Source organism: Echinops telfairi, unplaced genomic scaffold (genome assembly GCF_000313985.2).
Source record: "Echinops telfairi isolate 266 unplaced genomic scaffold, ASM31398v2 ScPeMD7_5;HRSCAF=22, whole genome shotgun sequence".
NCBI lineage: Eukaryota > Metazoa > Chordata > Mammalia > Afrosoricida > Tenrecidae > Echinops > Echinops telfairi.
In genome coordinates, this window is record NW_022103901.1 from 25,189,351 (window position 1) to 25,215,038 (window position 25,688).

Sequence of the window (25,688 nt, forward strand, 5' to 3'; positions counted from 1 at the left end):
GCCGCCGGCCCCCCGAGCTCCCCGCTCGCGACCCTCCGGGGCACCCGCTCTGGGGTCCTCCGGCCTGCCTTCGACTCCCAGTTTTATCGGGAAACTTCAGTCTCCAAAACTCAAACTGACCCTCACGAGGCCACCGCGAGAATTTCTAACAGCCTGTAGAAAACGCAGGGGGCCTGGTGGCGTGGTGGTTACGCAAGGTCAGCAGTTCGAAACCACCAGCAGGTCCAGGGGAAACAGAGCTTTCCACTCCCGTAAAGCGTTTCCGTCTCAGGAACTGAGAGGCAGTTGTAATTCTGTCATACAGGGTCGCTATGAGTCGGCAGTGAGTTTGGTGTTTGAGGGTTTTGTGGGGAGGTGTGGGGGGAAAGAGTTACCATTTGCCTAAGCCACACTTTCTCTCCACCTTTCCAAGAGGGACCACCTGTAAGGTAACAGGTTGAAGGGGAAGATCAGCTCCCGGGTTCCGGGTTCTGAAAGGGATCGAGCCTGGCGGTCAGCCTCCCCGAGTCCTCTTTGTCCTCGCTGGCTCCGGTGCCCCCTTCTCTGTTCTGAGAGTCCGTTTAGGGGTCCCCACCTTCTCCAGTGCGCACCTTAGTTTCCTTAGCTAGCTAGCCCTCTCCTCCCCACCCAGGGAAGGGTCGTATCTCCTTGCACGTTCTGTTCCTGGTGTAATTATCCTAACTGTATAACGCTGGGCCAGTCATCCCTGAACCCCAGGCCCACCACACACCCCTGCTTGGATAGCTCCGGGCACTCTGCGCTTCTGGCCAAATCCCGCCCACTCTGGGTTCCTTTGTCTTGGGCTTTGCCGCCCCACCCTGCCAGCTCTGGGACCTTGGTGCTGGGGAAACTTTCTGGACAGCTGCTAGGCTGGGTTGGATGTTCTCCCCCAGAATCCTGACTAGAGCCGCAAGCCTGCATTTCTCACCTGTATTGCTGGTGTTCTACCTCTTGCCCTCCCACGCTGACCAGGTTCGGAGTGGCAGGTGTTTTTTTTCCTTCCCCTATCTTTTATTCATTGCTTTAATTCAGACATTCTGTACTTCTTGAGCACCTTCACTGTGCCAGGCACTGAGCTGAAGCTCTGTACATACAAGACAGGAATGTGTAGCCATTCCTTTGACTCCAGGTGGCCCTGCGGCAGGTTAGGAATGAACTGGAGGTCTGACTCACGGCTGGCAGGCTGTTGGATGTGACCTTACAGGATGTGGCAGACAGGGGCTGCCCTCTCCCTCCTGCTGTCCTGTGTCTGCACAGGTCAGGGTCTGTGCTGGGGATGAGTGAGAGAGTGGGCCAGCTAGAAGCTGACTGATAGGGAGACCTGCCCCTTTATTTATTTACTTATTTATTTTTAAATCATTTTATTGGAGGTTCGTACAACTCTTAGCACAATCCATACATACATCTATTGTCTATCAAGCACATTTGTACATATGTTGCCATCATCATTCTCAAAACATTTCCACTTGAGCCTTTGGTATCAGCTCATTTTCCCCCTCCCTCCATGCGCGCCCCCCCCCCTTCATGAACCCTTGATGACTTATAAATTATTGTTTTGTCATATCTTACACTGGCCGATGTCTCCCTTCACCCACTTTTCTGTTGTCCATCCCCCAGGGAGGAGGTTATATGTAGATCCTTATAATCTGTTCTCCCTTTCTACTCCATCTTCCCTCCACCCTCCCGGTATCGCCGCTCTCACCACTGGTCCTGAAGGGATCATCTGTCCTGGATTCCCAGTGTTTCTGGTTCCTAACTGTGCCAGTGCACATCCTCTCGTCTAGCCAGATTTGTAAGATAGAATTGGGATCATGATAGTGGAGTGGGGGGAAGCATTTAAGAACTAGAGGAAAATTGTATGTTTCAGCGTTGCTACATTGCACCCTGACTGGCTTATCTCCTCCATGAGACCCTTCTGTAAGAGGATGTCCAGTTGCCTACAGGTGGGCTTTGGGACCCCAATCTGCACTCCCCCTCTTTCACAATGATAAGATTTTTTGTTCTTTGGTGCCTGATACCTAATCCCTTCGACACCTCGTGGTCACGTAGGCTGGTGTGTTTCCATGTGGGCTTTGTTGCTTCTGAGCTAGATCAGGCCTGCCCTTGTTTTATAGACGAAGAAACAGACCCAGCACGAGGGGTGGAGGCGCCCTATGGACCCAAGTTTTATGACTTGTAGCCCAGTGGTTCTCAATGTTTCTAATGCCGCAACCCTTTCATACAGTTCCTCATGTTATGGTGACCCCCCAACCATAAAATTATTTTCGTTGCTACTTCATCACTGTAATTTTGCTACTGTTATGAATTGGGCGACCTCTGTGAAAGGGTCGTTCAACCCCCAAAGGGGTCGCAATCCACAGGTTGAGAACCGTAGCCCAAGCTATTCTCATGAGACCTTGCTGCTGCTGCTGCTGCTGCTGCTCTTGTCGTTAACATGCCAATGAGTTGGTTCTGCCTCATAGGGACGTGGTGCACCACAGACCCCAGCACCGCTCGATTCTGTGCCATCTTGCAATTGGTGCGCTGGAGCCTGATGCAGCCACTGTGCCCGTCCGTCCTGTTGAGTTTCCTCCTCTTTTGATGACTCTCTTTTACTAAGCATGTGTCTTTCAGGAACTGATCTCTCCTGATAACATGTCTGAAGTGAACAGAAGTCTCCCCATCCTTGCTTCTTGGGAGCAATCTCATACGTACATCCTCCCAGACCGATTGATGTGTTCATTGCCTGGCAGACTGTAGTACTTTGAATATTCTTTAACAACACTCTAATGCAATTGCAATTCCTCTGCAGTCTTCTTCATTGTCCAGCTGTTAAATGCATGTGAGGGGACTAAGTGCCATGGCCTGGCTCACATGAGTCAGTCTTCAAAGTGACATCCTTGCCCTTCAGCGCATCAGAGAGGTTTCGTGTGGCAGCTTTGCCCAGTGCAGTGTTGTTTGGTATCTTGCAGCTGCTTCCGTGCATGTCCTTGTGGGTCTTCTGACTGGCCCAGTGAAGAGACAGGAGGGCACTGCAGGTGGGGGATTTGTGACCGGGTGCCCAGGGAAAGAGCGGTTTCAATGAGCCGGAGTCTCAGGTTGAGACTGCTGCTGTCATTCCTGCTGGTGGATCCAAGGAGAAGGGCAGGCCGCATGGGATCTCTGTCCAAAGGCAAGCTCATGGGAGCAGGCACTGGCCTGCCTGGTTTGCCTTTGTCTTTCCTGGCACAGAGGTGGCACACAGTGACTGTCTGTTGAATGAATGACTAGGCTTAGAGCAGCGGTTCTCGATCTATGGGTCGCGACCCCTTTTGAGGGGAGTGTCAAAGGACCCTTTCACAGGGGTCGCCTAAGACCATTGGAAAACCCCTATTTCCGGTTGTTGGAGGTCACCACAATATGAAGAACTGCATTAAAGGGTCGCAGCATTAGGAAGGTTGAGAACCACTGGCTTGGAGGTCTGAGGAAGAGCGTTAGAGAAGCATGTCAAGTACTTTACCTGGAGTGTCTCCTTGTGTGCTTCCAGCACCCCTTCGAGGAGCCCCAAACACCCAAACCCACTGCCCCAGAGTCGCTCCCAACTCAAGATGACCCTATAGGAGAGTATACAACTGCAGCTTAGGGTTTCCAGTCCTTTAGCTCTTTACCGGATCAGAAAGCTTCGCCTTTCTCCTGTTGAGTGGCTGGTGGGCTTGAACCACTGTGCTGGTTCAGAGAACTTGGGGATGGACTCGAGGTCAGAGAGCAGGGTGTGGAGTTGTATGCAGAGCTGTCTGCACTTCTGCTCCATGCTGTATCTGCCATCACTTCCCTATAATCTTTCCTCCATCCCTAACCTTTTAGACCCCACTCCCCACCCCCGTTCCAAGAAATAGGGCTCTCAGCCATCTCATCGCCTAGCTCCGAGCAACTACGGTGGTGTAGCGTGGGGATGATCCGTGCGACTTTTCACTTCCCAGGAATGATCACCAAGACCCAGCGAGTGGACGTGGGTGTTGGCCTTCCCGAGAAAAAGAAGAAGAAGAAAGTGGTCAAAGAGCCTGAGCTCCAGTATTCCGTCTTCAAAGATGACTACTTCATCGAGGTTTCTCCTCACAGAACCACCTCCCGCTCCAAGAGTGCGTTCCACACGCCCGAGACGCCACTCGTGAAGAAGAAGAAAAAGAAGAAGAAAGTCCCTGCTCTGGACCACCTAGAGCCCCAGGCGGTGCTGCTGGCCCGGCGCCCAGCCAGGTCGGCCAGCCCCCGGAAGCAGGCCCTGAGCGTGGTGGAGCTCCACAGCGGGGAGGAGAAGAAGAAGAAGCAGCAGCGCCGCTCCGTGTCCGTCCTGGGCCTGCCCCACGGCCTGGCCGGGGAACCCTCCCTGCACGACAGACTGGGGGTGGACGGACCCAGAGCTGGCAAGAAGCTCAAAAAGCACAAGAAGGAGAAAAGCGCTCAGGACCCCGTGGCCTTCTCAGCCCAGAGCCCTTGGCTGTACGAGGCTGGCGACGTGCTCTACACCTGTGCAGCGAGGGAGCTGGAGGAGGAGCTGGCGGCCGCCAAGCAGAAGCGGAAGCAGGGGAGCCGCATCAAGGTGAAGAAGAAAAAGAAAATCTACCAGGATGGAGACCTGCCCCTAGAACACCTCGAAATCTCCGGGTTGGCGAGGAGCAGCTCTAGGAAAAGAAGTAAAAAGAAGCTAGCCGAAGTGGAGGTGCTGGACTACATCCCAATCGGAGAGGACTCCAAAGCCCCTGTGAAGAAGAAATGCAAGTCTAAGAAGCAGGCAGAGCCAGGGGCTGAGGAGCTGATGCTCAAAAGGAAGAAGAAGAAGCAGCGGAAAGAGAGAAGGGACACAGGAGCACATGGCGACCAGGTAGGCTTTCCTTCAGAAACATGCTGTCATCAGGGAGCAGAGGGGCAGGGTGGTGGGAACCCTGCTTAAACTGACTCCAGCCAGCAAAGGGGGGTGGTTGGCACATGCGGTTGGAAGGGCTAGGGACCGCGAGCTTCAGGTATGGCTGGATCTGCAGTAGCAGCCCTACAAGTCGCTGCTATCGGAACCCCACCCAGGTCCTTGTTATTCTAAACTCTGGGGTTCAGATCAACTGAATTCAGTCATGGAGATGAATCCCCTGCTTTTTTCAACCCTTGGGACTTGTCTATAAGCCAGAAGGCAAAGCGTTTGAGGTCGCCTAGCATCTGTTGCTGGCTGCGCTCGGTCCACAAGGTCTGGAGCCACAGAGACGGAATAGTCGGGGAGCTTGTGTGACTTCCCTGGCTCCAGGCTTTGCGTGCTTCTGTGTCGTTCTTACTCCCACCTAGCCTCCCCTTCACACACCAGACTGTGACAACATGGTCCCCAGCTCCGGGCTTTAACCTGGGAAAAGGGTGGCCCCTTCAAAACAATGCCAAGACAAGCCCCAGGGCTGCTCTGAATAGGCCGGCCCGGGTCTGTTCCTCCAGAAAGCTGGGGGATGACACTCAATAAGGTGCTCAAGTCCAGGCCCACCGAGACCCTGCCCCTGGTGGAGGGTTTCGGAAGGGTCTTATGATCAGAATGAGCCCCCGGTGAAAATACCACCTGGTTATTTACCCATGACTCAGTTACAGTTGCCCCGTGGGATGAACTGCTCACACACCAGTGGTAAGGGGATGGGTAACTTCAGGCAAGTACTCTCTCTCGGACAACCCACCACACAAGCTCAAAGGGCAGATAGCCCAGGGAGGAAGTGGGCAGGGTACTGTGACACTGTGGGGCATACAAACAATGTCATGAAACAAAATGTTGAGCAGAAAACCAATTTGCTCTATAAACCTGCGGCTACATTAAAAAGGATGCAGTTGTGGAAAACCCTGTGGGGCCCAGCACCCTCAACGGGCTCGGGCGTGCCTGAGCCGAGTCGAGTGTGTGAGCTCTGGGCTCTGTGTGGAGACTCTGGGCCAGGTGGAGGCCGAAGCGCATTGGAGCTCGGAGTGGCCTGGGATTGCATGGGGGCAGTAGAGGTTAGAGACTGGTGGTTATCCAGGCAGGAGACAAGGCAGTACAAAGGGAAAAAGGTTTGGGGTTGGGTTTGGAGACAGGGTGCTCCTAACAGAACCCCAAGCTTACCCCTGTACCCCTGGCCCAGCAATAGAATGGCTTTTCTCTCCTGCTGGTTTGGTGCCACGGTGACACATGGGGCAGGAACGGGCATGCACCAAGTCCTGAGTCAGGAGGCCTGGGTGTAAGAGCAGCTTGTCCCACCACGCTTTGTTCGGACCTTGTGGTCATGCCACCTCTCTGAGTCTGTTTCCTTGTCCATCAGTTGGGTGAGTGCCGAGTTGAAGGCTGAGGACAGGAAGGGCTTGGCTGAAGGGCAGATGTGGCAGGGACTGGGATGGCGGTGTGGCCATGACTGGGGGGTGTTCTGGGCTTGGCTGGGTCGCTGGGGCAGGCGCCTCATGCACTGTGCCTGAGTCTTGCCTGCCTTTGACTCTTGTGCAGGAAGCAGACCCGGACTTAGAAGTGGTTCTGGAGAAGAAAGGCAACATGGACGAGACGCACATAGACCAGGTACAGCCCCTGCCCTACAGGAGCAAGATGAGCCTTTTCTGCTCAGGAAAACCCTGCCAGAAGGCAACAGTTCAAACCCACCCAGAGCCACCTCCGAAGACAGGCCTAGGATTGGCTTTAAGGGGCACACACGGGTCTGCTCTGCAGGCATGGGGGCGCCAACCACGCCCAAAGGGAATTTCTAATGGTTTTGGCTGGCGGATTCCCTCCGTGCGGGTGCAGCTTGCTGTGGCCGCCCCTCCTGGCCCATTTTGCAGGCAGGCACTGAAGTTCATCCTGGTGAGAATGGGGATGGACCTTACTGGAAGAAAACCCTCACCTGAAATCCTATTCCCTCCTGACTGCGAACTCGTAGTCTGTCTTTTAGGTTCTTCAGTGCCATTTTAGAACCAGGTGGACCGGGCTGGTTCACCGTTCTTGCCCTCTAGGCTGCTCAGCAGCTTTCCATGCCTACCTCCACCGCACAGCATCCCGCAACGCAATCTCCTTCCTGCAGTGATGCACCACGCACGTCTGACCCCGTCACTCACACCTGCACACACACCTGTTCTCCCTCAGGCTTGGTATAGTCACTCCCGGCATTTCTCAGGCAGTAGCAGCTAGAAGTGGGAAGAAAGGGTCGTGGATTGGGCCATCTGAGTTACACCTGGGCCTGCAGGAGGGGCACAGGGTCCTGCAAGCTTCTTGGGGAGCAGCAGCATCACTGGTGCTGCAGGGGCCTCCGGCCCAACAGCACAGGAGCTGCCTCTGTCTTGTGCTGGGCGCAGCTTGTGCTCCACGTCAGACCTGCCCAGACCTCCGATATGTGCCACCTGTCATAGAGACCTGTGTTCAGAGCAGTTAAGTGACTTCTTAGGCCGCACGGCTGGTTGTTGGGGGCTGTGGGATTCGAGCCAGGCTGTGCCTGGCCCTACAGCGTGGCCTTCTAGAGCGATGCCAACTGGACGGCACGCAGGAGTTCAGTGTCTGCACAAGAAGGCAGGTCCCCATCTCCACCGGGTTCAGGCTCCAAAGAGAGCAAGGGTGGCCTCTCTCCAGCCCTTTTTTCTCTCCCCCTGCTCAGATGAGGCGAAGGGCCTTGCAAGAAGAGATAGACCGGGAGTCAGGCAAGACGGAGGTTTCGGAAACCAAGAAAGGGAAAGTAAGTTTGATGCTGGGGCCCCTAAGAGGGTGTCCCCGCCACCCCCTGGCATGGCTGCCTGACTGCCCGTGAAGGGTTCTGGGAGAGCAGCTGTGCTATTGAATCCTTGTCTTTCCTTCTGGACTGTTGACTGAGCCAGATAAACCCAGCTGGCCAGTGGCATGAGGTCATGCTGAGGGGCATTCCCCTGGGCTCTTTCCCACAGTGGATGGTTCCCATGGGGGCTGGTTGGAACAGAGGTGGCTGGGCTGAGTGTGGGGGGTGGTAGGCAGGCCTGAGGGCAGGTCATGAGCAAGGAGAGGGAGCTCAGATCAAGTGCTTGGAGGAAGATGGTGGGAGTGGAGAGGCCCTCTGAGAATCGGGAAGGGGAGCACCAGCCCTGAGAAGTGGGTTGTTAGCATTGATGGATGTTCCAGTGGGCAGTGTGAGGCCCAGAGGGCAAAGGCTCGGCATGTCCCCTGAAGACCACATTGGCAGAGGGGGAGAGGGGCCTGGAGGCTCACCCTGTGAGCCAGGGACTGACAAGGTGGCACTGGGTTGAGAGAGAGGCAAGTTGGAGGCGCAGCCAACCAGATGACTGACCACCTTGGCCTTGGGGAAAGACGGGAGAGGGTAGGGGCCAAAGGTGGCAGGCAGGCTTTCACTAGCCCAGCTATCCACTCCCAGCTCTGTCCCTATGTAGCTGTGAGACACTGGGCAAGTGACTGCCCTGTGAGCCAGGGCTGTGCTAGGGCTGTGCCCCACCTGAGTCTCCCTCTGTGTCCTTTCTTCGTGCTAAGCAGAGCTGACAGGATGCTCTGGGGGCAAGATGGGTGTGTCTTTGAGTCCCGGTCCCCACAAAGCTGTACTTGGACGGACCTGGCTACAGGGACACACTCGGTGTGGCACTGCCTCCAGGACCCTGAGGGGACTCCAGGCGGGCTGGGCTGGGAGGGAGCTCTGGGTGGGTTACATGCAGTCGGTCTCTCACGGGACATGCCAGGAGCTGCCTACGAGGAAGCGAGGAGCATGCACCCGTGTCACTCAGGGCAGCCCGAGTGACAGCTCGTTCTCAGTGTTCTCCCCAAGCTTACGGCCCCGGCTGGGAGGAGGCAGGGAGCCCTGGGGAAGGGTAACAAGCATGGGCATCTCAGGGGACAGGGAAAGAGCCACAGATGTTATGGAGAAGTTGAATTAACTCCTCACAACTCAGGGGGAGGTGTGCCCCTGCTTTATAGGTGTGGTCAGGTGCAGAGAGGTTTGGTGACTTGGCTAGGGTCACACAGGTGGGCCTTGACCTCGTGGTTGTCGAGCTCAGCTCTTTGTGGCATTTCTCCTGATTTGGGTGAGTCTGCTAACTGCACCCCTCTTGTTAGGATTCAGTCTGGTGGTCACCAGCCTGCTCCTCCGCTCTGAGCCAGGGACAGTCACAGAGGCCTGTCTGGTAGGGTTGGGGTCAGTGGGTGGGTGGGTGCATGAACAAGGAAAGTGACCACACCTTCTCTGTCCCTGTCCCTGCAGGGAACCAAGTTTGGCCAGTGGGACACTGCTGGTTTTGAGAATGAGGACCGGAAACTGAAGTTTCTCAGACTGATTGGTGGCTTTAAGAACCTGTCACCTCCGCCCAGCAGCCGCCCCTCCAGCACAGCCAGCAAGCCCAACATGGCACTCGGCAAGGAGGCGGCCAACGGCCTGCGGCTCAGCCTGCAGCAGGACTACGAGCGGGCCAAGAGCCGGCAGCACAGCCGGCGAGCTGGCCTCGGCTTCTCCCACGCCCCAAACAAAGTCTTTTATATTGACAGGACTGCTTCCAAGTCCATCAAGTTTGAAGACTAAACTCTTGGGTCTCAGAGGGAGAGGAAAAAGAGAAAGGAAAAAAAAAGCCAAAATTTCTTTTCTTATTTAGTTATGCAGATTCCAGCCACCCGACAACTGTCCCCAAAGGAGCGGCCAATTTAGGACAACTATCTTGATGTACTGGAAGGAACTGGGGCGGGCGGGGGCAGCTCAGGTTTCTGGAGCCAAGAGCACAAGTGGCCGAAACCCCACTTACCGTGCTAACCATTCCCTGTCCGACGACACCTGGCGTGTGATAGCAGCTAGCGTTTGTTGGGGTCTCTGGGTAGTGCTAACGGTTAACACACTTGGCTTCTAATCGAAGGCTGGAGGTTCGAGTTCACCCAGAGGTGCCTTGGAAGAAAGGCCTGATGGTCCACTCTAAGAAAGCCACCACTAAAAACCCACGGAGCACAGTTTGGCTCTTGACATGCAAAAGGTCACCCACCGTGAGTCCACCGTGGCAGCGGGTGTCCGGCATCTACTGAACGTGTAGTGTGGGTCAGAGACTGTGTGAAAGTGCATTCTTTACGTTTCTGTGTTTCTCAACAGCCGGTGCTATGATCATGCTCCTCTAGTGGAGGAGAAAACTCAGGTTCAGGGACGTGATGTAATTGCCCAGGGCCTCCCAGTTGGGAAGTTCAAACACTGTACTTCAGTAAGCCCCAGCCCAGGCCACTATTCACTGTGACTTGTCCCCTCAGGGACCATCACCTGGAATCCTCGGGATTAAAGTGTCTTTTGGTTTCAGAACTTGTAAGTTTTACAATGTGGCTAGCTGTCAGACCGGAAGTGGAGTTGATGAGAAGAGCAACCATCTTAGAGCAGTGGCAGGCTCTAATTGGCAGCTTCAGGGAACGCACTCTAGCTCCATGCTGCCGGTGCCCAGTGCCCGTCGGTCTGAAGTGCTGGGCTGGGATTTCACGGGCTTGTGCTTTTTATCAGACTCCGCAGCACATTAGAGAATGGCCAGTCCCCAGACTGGAGCCTTGGCGGTGCCGTGCTTCAAGGGCTGGCTGCTAGCTCTGAGGCCACTTGCCAGAGGCAAGGGTGGCAGTTGCTTCCATATTTACAGACTTGGAAATTCAGTGGGGCATTTCTACTCCATCCTACTGAGTCAATCAACGTGATGTCAAGGGGTTTGGTTGTCTTTGAACGTTGGCCCTCTGGAGGAGCCATAGGCAAGTGCCCAGGTGTGCTGTTTTTTGGGGTCACCAGGGAGTAGGCGGCCAGATGCCGTGCCATGCAGGTCAAATGCAGGGGGACAGACATTGAGCTGAGTGGGGGGCACATCAATATGTGTGCGACTTAGGGAAGTGGCCCCATCAGCTTGGGGACTGGTGCTTCAGCATGCCTCGAAGAGCGCTGGGTGATGAGAGGCCCATGCTCCCTTGCACATAGCATTGTAAATCCCCAACCCCTGCATCTGATTGGGTCTGATTGTCACTTGACATGAACAGAAGGCACCCGAGCCCGAACTGGCTTAACCGGGAAGTCCCTTCCACGTCTCCCAACAGGAAACCCGGAGATGGGTCAAGGGCTTGTCAAGGAGACATTCCTGCCCTCTACCCCATCATCATGTTGGCTCTACCGGAATGGTGGAGGCAGTTCCGGGCAGCACATCAATAGGAACATTCCAGAAATGCGTGTGGCTCGAAATGAGTCACATGCACATCCCAGCCCCAGGTGGACGGGGAGGATGCCTTCAGGCCAGTCAGGAAGAAGTTGGGAGGATGTAAGCCAGATGGATTGCTAGAGTGGGAATCAACTAGATGGCGGTGTGTTTGAGCAGGGTAGGCAACGTGTCTGCGACTATCCCACTGGGCAGAGGTGAACTAAGCCACCTTAAGACAGCAGGCCTTCCTGGGAGCTGACCCCCGACCAGCAAAGCCACTTCCCTCCAAGTGGGAGGCTTGACCTTTTGTGGTTTCGGCAGTGAGACTCCTTACGCAACCAAGGCCTGGAGCAGGTCAGCCTTGGAGTTGGAAGGCGCCACTCAGTGGGGAAGACACTTGAGTGGTTAGTCCTGGTGGTGGTGTCGGTTGTGCATTGGGCTGCTAGCAGATTCCAGCCCACCAGCTGCTCCTGTAATGATTTACAGACTCAGAAACCCACTGGGGCAGTTCCACTCTGGCCCATGAGTCAGAATCGATTTGATGGCAGTGAGCTTGGTTTGGGTTTTTTTTGGTGTGTCCCTTCAGAGAGAAGCCCTGGCGTCTTAATGGTTGGCTGTTCACCAAAAGGTCAGGTTCAAACCCAGAACTGATCAACTCTGCAGGAATTCACTTTGAACATGCTAGAGACTAGAGTGTACAAGCCCTGGTTCCCCAAGATTAAGCCTGGATGCCCCAAGGGGGGTTCTGGAAAGTTCGCTGTCGATTGTCTCGCCCTAGCTAAGCCCTGTGATGGAGAACTCTCATTTGGAGTGAGGGGCAGGCCATTTCTTCTCTTCCTTGTTCCATACCTTACCATTAGGTGAACATTTCTGAGTTCCGTTTGGTTTGGGGAAACTTGTTTTTGTTAAGCAGACAGGAAATTCGTGAAGTCTACTGAAGCAGACAAGACTGGGCTGCCACGACGGCGGAATGACCCTAAGTGTAGACAGACTTTGTGTACTTCCTGTAGCTCCACCTTTGTGAGTTAAATGCCCCACTTTTCCCACCCAACCCTCTCCTGCAGGGTGTTCCCATGCTCCAATCCACTCCAATGGAACAAGACAACTCAGATTTCTGCTGGGAAGCTGGAGGTGATGTGAGGGGAGGTCGGGCAGAGAACACCGCGGAGCTCAAGTTGGGTTTTACCAGCCCCGCTATCAGTTCTGTTGGCCATATGGGGGGTTTCTCACTGACCCAGGCGGTCTCCCTTCTTTAGCAGGGAACCCCCGTCGCCCACTTGGTTCCTTGGTGGGACTCCTCATGGCTCTGCCTTATCACCTTTTCACAACCAGATGGACCCAAGGCGCCTACTTTTCCAAATAGCTGGAACTCTCCCCTAGAAGAAATTAGGTATCGGATTCTACAGAGGAGTCTCTCCTTCCCATCTTGTGGGAGCAGAGCAGTGTTCCTTCCCCAAAGATGCCTACATCCCAATCCCCAGAAGCTGTAAATATGTCTGCTTACAAGGCAACGGGGAACTAAGGTAGGCAGACAGTTTGACTTTGGTTGTTTATCAGTTGATGTTAAAATCGATTACCCTAGATGGTCAGGGTGTGTCCACAGAGTCATCAGTCTTTAAAGGGGAGGAGGGCTGCTGACCTGCCAGTGTCAGGCAGTGTGACCAAGGCACAGCCAGCTTTAACAACGGAATTGACCATAAGCCAAGAGATGTGGGCGGCCTCTGGAAGACAGAAAAGGCACAAAGTAAAATAACCCAAATTGCCCCTAAAGCCTGCAGAAAGGAAGGGAACCTGCTAAACACTTGAGCTTTTAGCCTCCAGAGACCGATTCCGGACTGGAAGATAGTTTGTTCTGTGGCCATCTACCAGTTAGTGTTCATTTATTACAGTGCCAATGGGAACTGCCTAGAGCACCCACAGAAGGCCTGCATTTTTACCTTATTTCCTTCAAGTGCTGCATGGGTTCTTCTCCATCCAGACAGTAGTGGGCAGGCTCAGGCGTTAGTCTCGGCAGTGGGCTGGAGAAAACCACACATAGGAACACCCCACCTCTAAGCTACCAAGGCTGTGTGGATGATGGAGAAGCTCCCTTTGATGCCCCGCGCACCTGACCTCATGAAAATCCAGGCTCGGCACTAGCAGGGCCACCCACGTAAACTCACATTTGCAAACTCCGAATAAATGGCTTGGACATACTTGGTGACATTTCTCACTTAAACAGAACTGTATACGTAAACATGGTGTATGCACATTATTTTCCTGGAGATCAAAATAATGTGAACTAAAGGCTGCCTGTGACCTTTTGAGGCTCCCCGCCGGCACTGTGTAAGTGATGGGCTGCTGGCCATGAGGTCAGTGGTCACGCTCACCAAGTTCGCCACAGAAGGAAGGTTTCCATTGAGGGTCACTTGGAAGAGTCGGAATGGCACTCGGTGGCAGCGGATTTGGTTTTTGGTTTAAACTGAAATTAGGTGGTTAATTTACTTAGCTCCATTCTTCCTGGTTAATTTAAGAAAAGGTAAGTTCTTGTGGTTAGAATTCATTCTTAGAGATTTACCAAATGCCTACTGTCCTCCCCTACACTGAACAAAAGGCAGAAAAGAAAGGATCGTGGTACAGCAGGGCAGTGTTACCTTGCCCCGACACAAAGATAGCCTCAGCCCCTCATCGTCACCCTGGTTCCCCGTCTGTACTACAAGACTGGCGGCATCTGAATAAAGTGCTAGCAAAGGGATCCAATCCCAGGCAGCATGACATGGCACCTAGTTTCACATTCAGTGGTGGTCCATTTTCTCAACAGAATTTTAAGTGGGTGGGAGGAGGAGATGGAATGGGGATGGGTGGGGTCATGATGCAGATAGCCAGAAAAAATTTTTAAAATCACAGCATACTCTTGAGTCTTTAACTGCAATAACAACAGAAGTGTGTATTTATTTTTAAGAGTCCGAATCCTTTCTGAGGTTTACTGGGATCCTGTATTTTGCAAAGGGTAATGAGATGAAATGTCGATGCCTGGGTTGAGCTTCCTCAAGGCAGGTGCTCTAGTTTGGGGCACTTCAAATCCACAACTTGAATGTTTCCATGTCCATGGAGAACAGGTTATATAGCCTACTCGCTCTTACTGCTGCTCTGATTCAAATGGCCAGTGGCGGCTTGTCAGCAGGACTAAATCAAAACACTCAACCCCACAGCCAGCGAGTGGATTCCAACTCACAGCCACCCAATAGATGAAGCTCGGACCGCAGGAGTGGTCAGCATCACGGGATGTTGAGAGTTACAGCTGAAAACCACTAGGCTAGCAACCTTGGATGTTTTCTCCTCCTGCTGGGTGAAGGGTCGGTCGCAAGTAGTTAAGTGAATAATACAGGCTATTCCTCCAGGACATTTATTTGGTTGTCACCAAAGCCACAGAGTCTCAAGTGTGGCCTTGCCCCCTCCTTTGACCTGCCAACACGGTTGGACACTGGTCCAACCCAGAGCTGCTTGTGATAGAAAAGGATGCTGGTGGCTGAGCCAGCTGCCTTTCATCAGTCGGCCCCAGAGGCAGCATTCCACTCCAGACCTTAGGCTTTGAAATACGGAGTGGTGGGAACTGTGGCTCTGGAAAAGTGTACTCTGTTCCAACGTTATTTCTCAAAATATGAAAGCAAAAAAAAATCCTACCGAAAGTAAAGACGTGACTGGTGTCCGTTTGTTTTTCTTGCCAACAGCCCATTCGATTCTTCATGGAGCTCACATCCAATGCAGCGCTACGATATTGCTCCGTATTTGACGGCTCACTGTCCCCAGTTCACCGTCAGCAATCATCTTTGTAGAGGCCAAAGTGAACCAATCTGTGTGTATGTTTTGACAACACCACCCTAAAAAAAAACAACCTTCTGCAGACAGGAAAAGTCCAGGCCAAGTGTATGTCTCTGAACTTGGCCTCGGAAGCCCCCGACCCAGGCCTGGGAAGGCCAAGGTCAGGCCCGTGTCTGCAGGGGGAGTCTCAGCGCCAGCTCCATCAAGTGACTCATATCTGGTTGTTTGCTTCGCTTCTTGATATATTCCAGAGTTTTCACCTAGAAGGAAAAAAGAATCATTACCTCTCTGATCATAATTCTCTATCTTTGGAACAGGCACCGGCAAACTAGCCAATGTGTGAATCTTTGCATTTTTCTGGTATAGAGTAGTAAGTGAAGTCCTTGAAGGATGAAGACAGGGAAGCAACCAGCAAAGTCTAAATATAACTTCTTAGATTACAACTTGCCCTTGTAAAGTCAGATCTGAGAGCCACTGAGGAGATCCGACATTTTAATGTGCGTGGGTTTTGAATACAGAGGACATAGGCTTTTAACACTATGCTTTGTGGCCCCAGCCAGCAAAAACCTTAGCCTCTCCTTTGAAAGGACAGGCTGGGGCTGCTTGCTGGCAGGGCCTGATGCCGAGTTGAAGCCAGATGTTTGGGCAGCGGAGTGGCCCTCGGGGCGCCTCACCATGGTCCTGGTGTCCGCACAGCCGTGCCGCTGGGCCAGGTGCCACAGATTGACAGAGAGCTGGTTCAGCTTGTTGTTGCGCAGGTCTCCGTGGGCCAGGATGCTGTTGAAGAAGGAGAGGCCTAGCGAGCTCTGGCGCTTCAGGGCCTGAAACAGACAAGGGTAAGTGTCTCTCTGGGCTCAGGCTGGGCCTGAGGGCAGTGCTGACTCTGGGCCAGGTCACTCCTGCCACCTTTTTGCTGGCAGGCCTTGCTGGGTAACTTCCTCAGCACCTGCCAGTGTCTTCATCTGTAAGATAATACTGCCGCTTAGGGACCTTTGGGGGGATCAAGCGAGTGATATATGCAAAGCATTTAGCTCACTAGCTCTTCAGCAACAGAAGCAGAGGTGAGAGTCTTTCAGGAGACTGAACACTCCATGTGGGTTCAGTGAAACTGAACCAACCAAAGGAAGTTGTCTTGCTTTCATGCAAGGAAAAAATGTAACCACAAAGGCTAAAATGCTCTTTCTTCAAATGTGCTCCCCAGGCTACCTAGAACTGCAGCCACTATTCCTGCCCCGTGGCTGCTGGCAATAAGACCACCCACCACAAACAGAGCTGCCCAAGCCCTGGCTCCCATGCCCCACGTTCACAAGTGCTGTTTCACACTCTGAGGGCCAGCTCTTTCCTCTCCTGCTTGGGACACGATCAGCAGTACCTCACTAAGCAAAGTCCCACCAAACCTGAGTGGCTTCTCCCAGGTCAGAATCTCAAGTCTTTTCGTGATGAAATAAAAAGCCAAGAGCACCTTCAGACTAGGTGGTTGAGGGAGGCTGAGTTGCAATGAAGAGACTTGGTCCCAAAGGGAGCCTTTGGTAACAAGCCAGAGCAGGGGACAATCACAGGTGCAGCAGGGCTGACGGTGAGGCACCCAGAATCGAGGTACCCCACTATCACAGCCCCTCCTCATCAGGCTGCACAGTGCCCTCCTCTTCCTCACAGGCCCAGGAGAAGGGTGCCATCCTCCTCCTCCTGCCCACCCACTTGGGGCGCACTGGTGGTGTCAGGGAAGCTCTGAGCAGCTGGGCTGAGCGCATGCCGCTCAACACATTCCAGCCCATTCTACCTGCCTGTGAAACCAGCCCTCCTCCGACTCTCAGGAGAAGAGCAGCACACCATTTTCTGCCTGGGTCTAGAGGACCAAGCACAAAGAAAATTCTATTTCAATCCAATTCAAGCATCAAACAAGGCACGCAGTCTCTGAGAGACTATTTTCTCACTCTGTAATTTAGGAGTAAGCATTTTACCCGAAGAAAGCTCAAGTGGAATGCTCATCCCAAGTCTCTGAGACACACAGGCCTGTTACTGAGAGAGTCGTCGGGCCTCAAGTCACCTCCTCTCCACAGAGGCTTTAAATAGAAGAGTTTCTTTTTATTCCTTCCCTAGGACTGCCATTCCCAGGAAGCTGGAAGGGTCTGGCACGGTGCCTGCTTCACCACACCCAAACAAAGGCTGCCACCAGTGCCAAGACGCTTGGGGACAGGGCTGGGACCTGCCCTTGCAAGACAGAGCCCTCTCGCCGGCTGCACAGCGCCTGGGCAACAAGCCTGGTGCTCTCAGGTCACTGTTCAAACGGGGACTGGCAGGTTCCATTTCCGCCCAGGCTTTTCCTGTGCCGTGTGCATCTGGACAGGCATTTTCAGTGCCAGTCTCTGGTGTCTATGTGAGTGGAGATGGTCTCAGCTTCTTGGGATGCCCATTACCACTCACAGAGAAAAGTTAAATTAAAATAAAATCACTCCAAATCCTATGGTTCTGGGCTTCCTTCTCAGTGTGTGCTTGGGCAGTGTGTGGGAGAGGGTGTGGGTGTGTGTCCACAGTCATTCATGATGTCATGGTCCTTAAGCGTGAAGAAATGGGTTTTCAAACCACATTGCAAATTTCTCCTGGGTGCACCCTGCCACCCAGTACATACATACCACTCCTCTCAGATCAGGTGTTCTTACCAACCAGGAAGTTCTCTCTCCTGAGTAGTCAGGCGGTTTAGGGTCAGGGGGCACATCCTAGCCAGGGTACTATGTGGCAGCATCCAGGGCCCCAAGATAGAAGCATCTCTGTTTTTCGTTTTTTGAGCTTTAATGTGCTGACCCAAAGGTGAGACTTTGAGGCAGTGTGCCTGGATTTGGTGGAGGGTGTCGGCAAACAGAGCCCCTATGCTCCCTGCCCCGCTACCCCTACTGTCTCTCCAGGACTGTTTGATAGCCCTAGAGATGGGACCTCAGGCCATGCAGGTTTGTACTGTGTCCTTATGGCCACGTAGTTCTCAGTGGAGCGGGAAAGGTGGCATTTTCTAAGGACTCAGATGGCATTTTCTAAGGACTAGATGTGAGTGGAAAGCCAGTGTGTTCGTGTTTCTGCAAAGCATATGGGGCAGAGGGTAGGGAAGCAGTGTCTAGGATCCAAAAGGAATCCAGGGATTGGGAAAAGGGTAATGGGAAGAAGGGGCTGGGAGCAGAGTACACAAACTGTCTCAGATCTGAGAAAGGGGGCGAAGGGAAGATGGTGAAAAAGGCCAGGCCCTTCCTACCAAGATGAGATCAGGGGTGAGCTGTCAGGTTGTCTCCTGATGGGTGGGAATCCCACCTCTGAGAAGTGCAGGGCTTCCAGCAGGCAACTAAGAGTCAAGAGTAATACCCTGGGAAGGTACAAGGAGGTGGCAGGCTAGGCAATGGCCACCATTCACTTAACCAGCGTCCACCTCGATGTCAGGCACCAGCTGATCCAAGGACAGGGCATGTGTGGTAGTCACTTAATCTGGTGTCAATTTAAGGATTAAGAGGGTACGGGTGGAGTCTAGGCTGTCAATTTGGAGATAGCCAATGAGACTTCTGGGGGCATGGCCTTCTGAGAATTCTGGGACATCTGGGACTTCCTCCTTGGAGGAGGAAGACACCTCTCTCTGCTACTTCCTGGGAGACATTGCAGACCACAAGCTACATGGACACAACCAGACCTCGGAAGGCAGAGAAGCCACAGAGAGACCCCTACCAGCGCTGAGATGTTTCCAATGACACTGGATCCAAAGACTTTCTACCCACTGGCCTGTGATCTTCTGCATTCGGCATCACTGCTTGTGTTTCGTGAGTCTAAAGAGGACTTTATAGATTGGTATCGGGTACATGGGCTAATATCGGACTTAGGACCTTGGACTGGACTGGGTTGGGATGTTTTCTCAATGTTCAGTTGCTCTTGTATACAAATCTCTTTCTTACACACATACGTGTGTCCATGGATTTGTTTCTCTAGTCTATACAGACTAACATAGCATGGAAGGGGAATTCCAGGCCCCAGCTTTGACTCTGAAGGAGCTGCCGACTTTCTCTCCTCCCCTTATCTTGAGGACACACCAGAAAGCAGCCTTAATGCAATGAAGGGGGCTTGTCGGTACTCACCAGCCAAGTGACCTAGCCAAGCCTGCGGCAGGGTTCATGGGATCCATCTGTCACTCATGTTTGGGTCAATGCTGTGAAATGGGAGCCATGCCAGCATGGCTTGGGGAGGGAACTAGTAGTAATTTCTACTGCTCTATGCAGAAATGAAGGAGCACGTGTGGTGCTGTGGATGAGGGATTGGGCTGCTAACCGCAAGGTCGGTGGTTCAAACCCAGCAGCTGTTCAGTGAGAGAAAGATGAATCTATCTGCTCCAGTAAAGATTCAGAGTCTCCAAAACTCTACATAGGCCCACAACCAGCTAGAATTGAAGTGTTTTATATTGAAATTATACTGAAATCCATCAGTCAACCAGCCTTCTATTTGGGACAAATTCAAAAGGCACTCTGAAGCTATAAAAGCTGTAACATGTGATAAAAGAATATATACCCTGTGGCTAGGAGCGTGGGTTTTGGCAACATCACCCAGTTACCAGGATGCTCTCTCCTCTGAAGTGAGGAGCACACCTGAACCCCAGCCCAGTGGGGTCTGCACACTTCATGTACCCACCACACTTGAGCAACACAAAGAGCTTGGACACCAGCCCCTCCCTGCTGCCGCTGTCCGATGGTGACCACTAGCACAGGGCCTTGGTCCCGGTGGCCCTTGGCATGGGAATCGGGCCTTTAGGCCCTGCTGTTCTGCTGCAACCCGAGGGGCACTGGACAGACTTCGGTAAGCCTCAGTGGAAATGAGCATCATGGCCCGTCCATTGTGCAGGCTCTGGTGTTGGGGTGAGAAGTGAAAAGGCTGAGGTGGGGGGAGCACAGGCCTCTGTTCTAGGTGGCAGATGGATCTCTGGGGGACCCTGAGTCAGGAGTTGGCTGGTAACCAGGCACAGACGGGTCTCTGCTCTCTTGGAGCTTGCATGCTGCGGGGAGGCCGGCACCGACACAGGGCACTTCAGCCAGGGCTAGAGCATGTCAGAGGTAGCCGGCGGGGGGCCTGAGGGATGGGGAGGGCCTCTCTGCCAATGTGACTTTCCGTTCAGCCCTAACTGGTCAGGAGACCAGGGGGAGGTCTATTCCGAATGGAGGAAGCAGCAGCATCAATCCTGTGAAGTCACTTCCCTTTCCAGAACGAACACCGCACCACCCAGGAACCAGGCTTTCCCAGCTCGGGGCAGCGGGCACCCACCTCGTCCTTGGCCAGTGCTTTCAGGTGCTCCAGGATCTGCGCCATCACCGTCTCGCACAGCTTGTTGTTTTCCGTCAGGAACTTGGAGTCCCCCCCGTAGAGGCTGTCGTTGGAGTCCACTGAGGGGACAGACAAGAGCCGTGAGACACCCAAGCCCTCTCGGCCAGGGGCAGCTGACACACACGCAAGCTGTGGGGCTCTGCGAGACAGGAGATGGCACGGCTCATGGAAACGGGCTGGGCCTTGGGAACCACAAAGCAGACAGCGGGTCTGTTGGGTGGTCTGAGCTGCCAGGGCCCAGTGGCGTGGAAGTCCTTGTCCCCATGCCCCGTTGCCCAAGGGGACACCAATCTTCACAGCAGCTGCCACCGGCACGCACCTCCTGTGTGTCAGGCCTTGGGCCAACGGCTCTCCTGCCTCACTCCAGGGTCCCAGCCTGCACCGGTGGGGAAAGGGGCTCCGAGGCAATCCCAGGCAGGAATCGGGAACTGGGCCCCAAGCTCCCACCGCTGCACTCGGCTACGGGCCTGTCACCCTTCTGCAAAACAGCCATCGAACTGATTTCCACTTTTCCACTCCCAGCGATCCAATACAGCATCTTCGAGGCTGTACATCTCTACGCAAGCAGATAGCCTCAACTTTCTGGCACGGAGCAGGCGATGGGCTTGAACAGCTGACCCTGAGGTTAGCAGTCCTCCCAGGGTACCTAGGAATGCACCATAAACGTGCTCAACTGCTCGGGAACCTTCTCTCTCTTTGGAACTGACAGAGGCTGAAAGGCCTTCCTCTGTGACCATTGCCTGAGCCCACAGTGGTCTGAAGGCTCATCCCTCCTTCCTTTCAGCTGCCACTTTCCCACCCCCTGACCATCACAGGAGTGTCATCTACTCTGGGTATGGAGAGGAAGGAGAGAGAGGCAGGATACTCTGGCTTGCACTTGGTTTATTTAATAAGATGACAAGGCTTCAAAACGTTTGTGGGAAAATAGATTGGAAAGATGATAAAATTTTCCCACACACTTTTGGAAGCCCCTCATACACATTGGCGCTCTTCCACATCCACACACAGTGGCACGGGGCTGTTTTACACGACTGGACAATACTCCTCTGGTGGACGGGCCCAGCCCATGGACACTCCGGCTCTTCTTTTTCATGTTTTGGCTAAGGCCAACCTAACAAACAAACTCGCTGCCATCGAGTTGATTTTGACTCAGGGAAACCCTACAGACAGGGCAGAATTGACCCTGAGGGTTTCCAAGACTGTACCTCTTTATGGGAGCAGAAAGCAAGGCTAACCTGCTGCCAAACCTTCAAGGCTGGCGAATCCCAGCTTTCCTCCCTGCTACGAGAGTATCGAGGCCTCCTCTTCCTGCTGCCTCAGCCCACTCCCAAACTCTGAGCTGCCCATTCACCCTCACAACCTGCCATCACACACAGCCCAGACAGCTGTTCACAAGTCCCAGTGGGACTGAACCACTGGGCTCCTTGCTCCGTCCCTCAGGTAAACTTTAAGCCCACCCCTACCTCCCCGGGACAGAGACCCGTTACTGCCTTGGTGACTAACTGCCCACCTGCCTGGCATCAGGTGGGTGGTGAAGGGCCCAGGCCGCAGCAGCCGTTCTGGAGCTCGGGTTTCTGCGCTGCTCAGACTGCTGCTCGCTGCCATGTGGGGGACAGCAGTTATTCTTGGAAGAAGGGGAAGAATTCGATCTAGGCACCCACCACCACCGGATTCTGCAGGGCAGCAAAACTGCAGCTGGTGAAGGAATGTCTCAGGTCTGGTGCTGGGGACCGGAATAGTATTTGGGACAAATTCCCCGGCTTCCTCAGGCTGGGAATCTACTCTTGCCTTGTTCATGCAGCATGGAGGAGATAGAAGATAAAGGACATTTGTGACCAACGCCCAAGCCGCAAACTTCCTGCCCACTGGCTTAGAGGTGTGGTCAGAGTGGGCTGCCCGCTGCTTCACTTCCATACCTACTAAATGAGGGCTTGCTCTACACCAGGTTCTGGGCTTTGAGCTGGACTGGGTCTCCCCAGAGCTTACAGTCTGCTGGGGGAGACAGACGAGCAAACAGCACACCGAAAGACTCAAGGGTGCCGTGTGGTGGGAGGAGGTGGTCCTGGGCGGCTACGGGGCCTTCAGATCCAGGTTTGGGAAGGAGTTCTGGAACCAGTGAGATATCAGCGGAGCTCATGCATAAAACTTAAGTCTTATGTTGGACATCAATAGCTGAAAACGGGCACCTGGTGTCTGCCACAGCAAAGGACAGAAGAACCCACGGGAAGACACCCTCCTGAGATGGACTGACCCAGGAGCCACACGCGCCAGCATTCATGCCGATGGCACAAGGCCGGGCAATGCTTCCTCCTGCTGGGCTTCAGGCCCATGGGGTAGAGCCGACTCCACAATCACTAACCAGAAGAAGCTGGGCTTGAACGGTGGCGGCTGGTTACCAAAAAGGGTGGGAGAAGGGTCGGGAGGGAAAACAAGTTTCCCTGTGAACACTTGGTGGGAACAGGAGGCAGTGGGGCAAACTGGAGAATGAGAATTTGGTTTGGCCAATGGGTAGGAAGGAGGGCCTGAGAATCCAGATGGGGGGGCCTGCAGATGCGAACGCTTCACAGGCCTGGAAGATGCGTGAATGAGTGGGATTGCAGGGGGCCTTCGGCTTTTCCAACCAGGACACTCTCCCATATAAGCGAGTGCTCGGTGTGCAGAGCCTTTTTCATTCCTGCCTCACACCGTCTCCCACGCTCACGTGGCAGCACGCGGCCACTGCACCAGGTCATTGCAAAGCATTCTTTTTAATAACCTGGAAAGAAAGCAGCTGGCATCGTTCCACAGTGCAAAACTCACTGAATTCCTCTCTTCCGGCAGTTCTAACCTGTGTCAACATTCCCTAAAAGGCTGCCTAGCCAAACAAAGAGGGAGGGGAACCCGGGAACCCCACCCCTTGCAGAGCCCTTCCAGCTCTCTCACCCCCATGGCAAGGCTTGTCAGATCGCCAGGGCACCTCCAAAGTAAACACAGCTGGATTAGCAAGAAGGGAGAACAACGCACTCTGCTGTCTTCATCCTTCGAACGCGAGACTCTTAGGCTGTCAAATACAGCCTCGCTCCCTCTGATGACAACTGACGCCTGCCGTCTGTCCTGGCAGCTTCGCTGAGAGGGAGACTTCACTGAGTGTCCTTGAGGAAGAGGAGGGAGAGAAGGGAGGGGAGACTCTGCCCTCCCTGACATGTCCTATCACTTACAGCTACTTCCAGGTCAAGGCCTGGTCCTCCAGTTGTCTTTCCTTGAGAGCCCTTCACAGGAGAGATCAAAACCCCACCACACACAGGAAAGGGCCTTCGGGCTCACTCACTCTCAGCAAAAGGCACATTAAATGGACCCAGAAGAACCAACCAATCTGCCTTGGGAAGAATCCAGCCAGCACGCTCCTCAGAACAAGTAGGCCCTAGCAAAGGACGACGCGCATGGTAAAGCAAGGGTCAGCAGCAGAAGGGGAAACCCACAACAAGATGGAACGACAAGGTGTTAAGCTGTAGCACAAGGGTTGTGAGGCTGACACAAGACCGGGCACTGTCTCATGCTGTTGGACAGAGGGTAGTAACAGCAGCAGCAGAATAGCTTACACGGAAGACTGACTGTACCAAGGGTCCGGCAGCTGGAGCACGCATGCCTGGGAGGAGTGTAAGCGGTTACCATCTTTTTGGAAGACAAGCAGAAACAACCAGGGCTGAACATAAGACACCCTTACATCAAACAATCCTCTGGTAGACCTATGATCGAACACTGGTGCCATCAAGTCAATTCTAACCCATAGCTAGGGACTCGATAGACAAAGCAGAGCTCCCCACAGATGGCTAAGGCCCCTTGGGTCAGGCACTGGGCTGCTAATGGAAGTCTGGCAGTTCAAACCCATCAGCCACTCAGCCGAAGAAAGAGGAGGCTGTCTGCTCTCATAAAATATCAGGTTTAGGGTCACTATGAGTTGTCTGACTTGGCGCCAGTGTGTTTGTTCTGGGTCTGGCCTTTTACTGAGCATGCTTTCAAAACGAGCCCATGTTGTACCATATACCAGTATGGATTCATTTCAAGGGAATGTCCGCGGTTCCGGCCTAGATGGTGGTTACCTGGGCGCATTCATTTTGTGATGGCCACCGAGCACGATATTTTACTGCCTGCAGTGTTATGCAGGCAGCACAGCCATTCAGGACCAGCACAATAAACCAATTCTTCCAATAAACGAGTCCCACAAATATTTTAGTCTCCAAGTGCATATGGAAGTGTTTTATACTACACTGTCGTCTATCAGAAGAAGTCTCGGTGGTGGTAGTGGTGGCACTAGGAGAGCTGTGGTGGGTGGCACAGTGATTATGCAATGGACTGCTAACCATAAGGTCAGCAGTTTGAAAGCACCAACCAGCTCCTCAGGAAAAAGACCAGGCTTTCTACTCCGGAAACAGTTATAGTCTTGGAAACTAACAGGGACAGTTCTAGTGTCCTATAGGGTCGTGAGTCAGAATGGAGTCGGTAGCAATGAGTTTGGTGGTGATGGTGGTGCAGTGAGTTACATGTTGAGTTGCCAATTGCAAGGTCAGCAGTTCAAACCCACTAGCCACTCCATGGGAGAAAGAGCAAGCAAACTTTCCATAGATTTATGTATAAATATGCTTTATACAATTGATGTATGGAATGTCATAAGAGCTGTAAGAGCCCCCAATAAAATGATTTTAAAAATAAAATAAAATAAAGCCAATAATTAAAAATAAATAAATAAATAAAAGAGATCGACAGCCTTGGGAACCCTAGATAGGCTTGCTGTGGGGTGGACTCGGGGGGAGTGGGTTGGGTTTGGGGTTTGAGTAGTGCAATAGCATTATATAAAAGTTAAGGATCTTGTGAGGATTACCAAAATATGACAGAGTGAGCACATGGTGGCGAGACACTTGCTGAGCACTGGGAGACCGCAGCCCTCAGACTGTTACCAGGGAGCATCTGCCAAGGACAATCATGAGGAGAGTGCTATGACGAGGCGCACCTGACCCCCAACGCAGAGGCCGTGCCATCAAGGGGGCAGTGTTCGTCAACAGTTCTGGTCTGAATCTACTGTGGCACTTGGTCTTCCCAGCCTCCCTTTGCTCCTCTGTGACTCGGGGCACGCGTGCCCGCCCTCACAGCTGGGATGCCGAGAGGAGGAGAAAAAGGCTGTGGAGCCTGGTGCAGAGTCTGGGAGCGAAAGCAGTCGCTCCTGGGATTGGCCTGAGCCAGTGCCCTGAAGTCCCATCAGTGCCAGCCATCAGTCCCAGGCTGTCCGAGTAAGCCGACTGTCAGCACCGCTGCTCCCCGGAACACCCAACTCCAGAAACGGGGTTTTCTTAAACCTTGAGGTGGTATATATATATTATATGTGCATATAATATATATGTGTGTGTGTGTGTGTGTGTGTGTGTGTGTGTGTGTACTACTAACAAAAGCACTTTGAACAATAGGGCCATTTTTCGAGGAGATCT

The 25,688-nt window shown here is 53.3% G+C and overlaps 2 protein-coding genes across 5 annotated transcripts in view; one reads left to right on the forward strand and one right to left on the reverse strand.

Moving 5' to 3' along the window:
* The first annotated feature begins 131 nt into the window (after positions 1–131).
* KNOP1 (lysine rich nucleolar protein 1) lies at positions 132–10,226 on the forward strand. 4 transcript variants are annotated; one of them, XM_045285990.1, is made up of 5 exons: positions 132–197; positions 3,939–4,837; positions 6,449–6,517; positions 7,581–7,658; positions 9,159–10,226. In XM_045285990.1, exons 2-5 carry the CDS (start codon positions 3,941–3,943, stop codon positions 9,471–9,473), a joined length of 1,359 nt encoding a protein of 452 aa, XP_045141925.1. In that variant the 5' UTR covers positions 132–197; positions 3,939–3,940; the 3' UTR covers positions 9,474–10,226. The 4 variants fall into 4 exon arrangements, with proteins under 4 accessions (XP_045141925.1, XP_045141926.1, XP_045141927.1 ...); XM_045285991.1 differs by lacking the exon at positions 132–197 and adding an exon at positions 236–322; XM_004706086.2 differs by lacking the exon at positions 132–197 and having other exon boundaries at positions 3,852–4,837.
* Positions 10,227–14,457: 4,231 nt separating this feature from the next.
* VPS35L (VPS35 endosomal protein sorting factor like) overlaps positions 14,458–25,688 on the reverse strand; it is a 121,981-nt gene continuing 110,750 nt past the window's right edge. The window contains exons 29-31 of the mRNA XM_004706087.2: positions 20,170–20,288; positions 15,564–15,710; positions 14,458–15,149 (exon numbers count right to left, since the gene is read on the reverse strand). Of these exons, the coding sequence (XP_004706144.1) occupies positions 15,051–15,149; positions 15,564–15,710; positions 20,170–20,288 (365 nt within the window). The 3' untranslated portion in view covers positions 14,458–15,050. The remainder of the gene's footprint in view (positions 15,150–15,563; positions 15,711–20,169; positions 20,289–25,688) is intronic.

Excerpts from the sequence above, each read along its gene's own strand:
- KNOP1 (XM_004706086.2), top strand. The coding sequence starts at position 3,911 with ATGATCCGTGCGACTTTTCACTTCCCAGGAATGATCACCAAGACCCAG. Across the intron at positions 4,838-6,448 it reads CAGGAGCACATGGCGACCAG|GAAGCAGACCCGGACTTAGA; the intron begins GTAGGCTTTCCT and ends ACTCTTGTGCAG. Across the intron at positions 6,518-7,580 it reads ACGAGACGCACATAGACCAG|ATGAGGCGAAGGGCCTTGCA; the intron begins GTACAGCCCCTG and ends CCCCCTGCTCAG.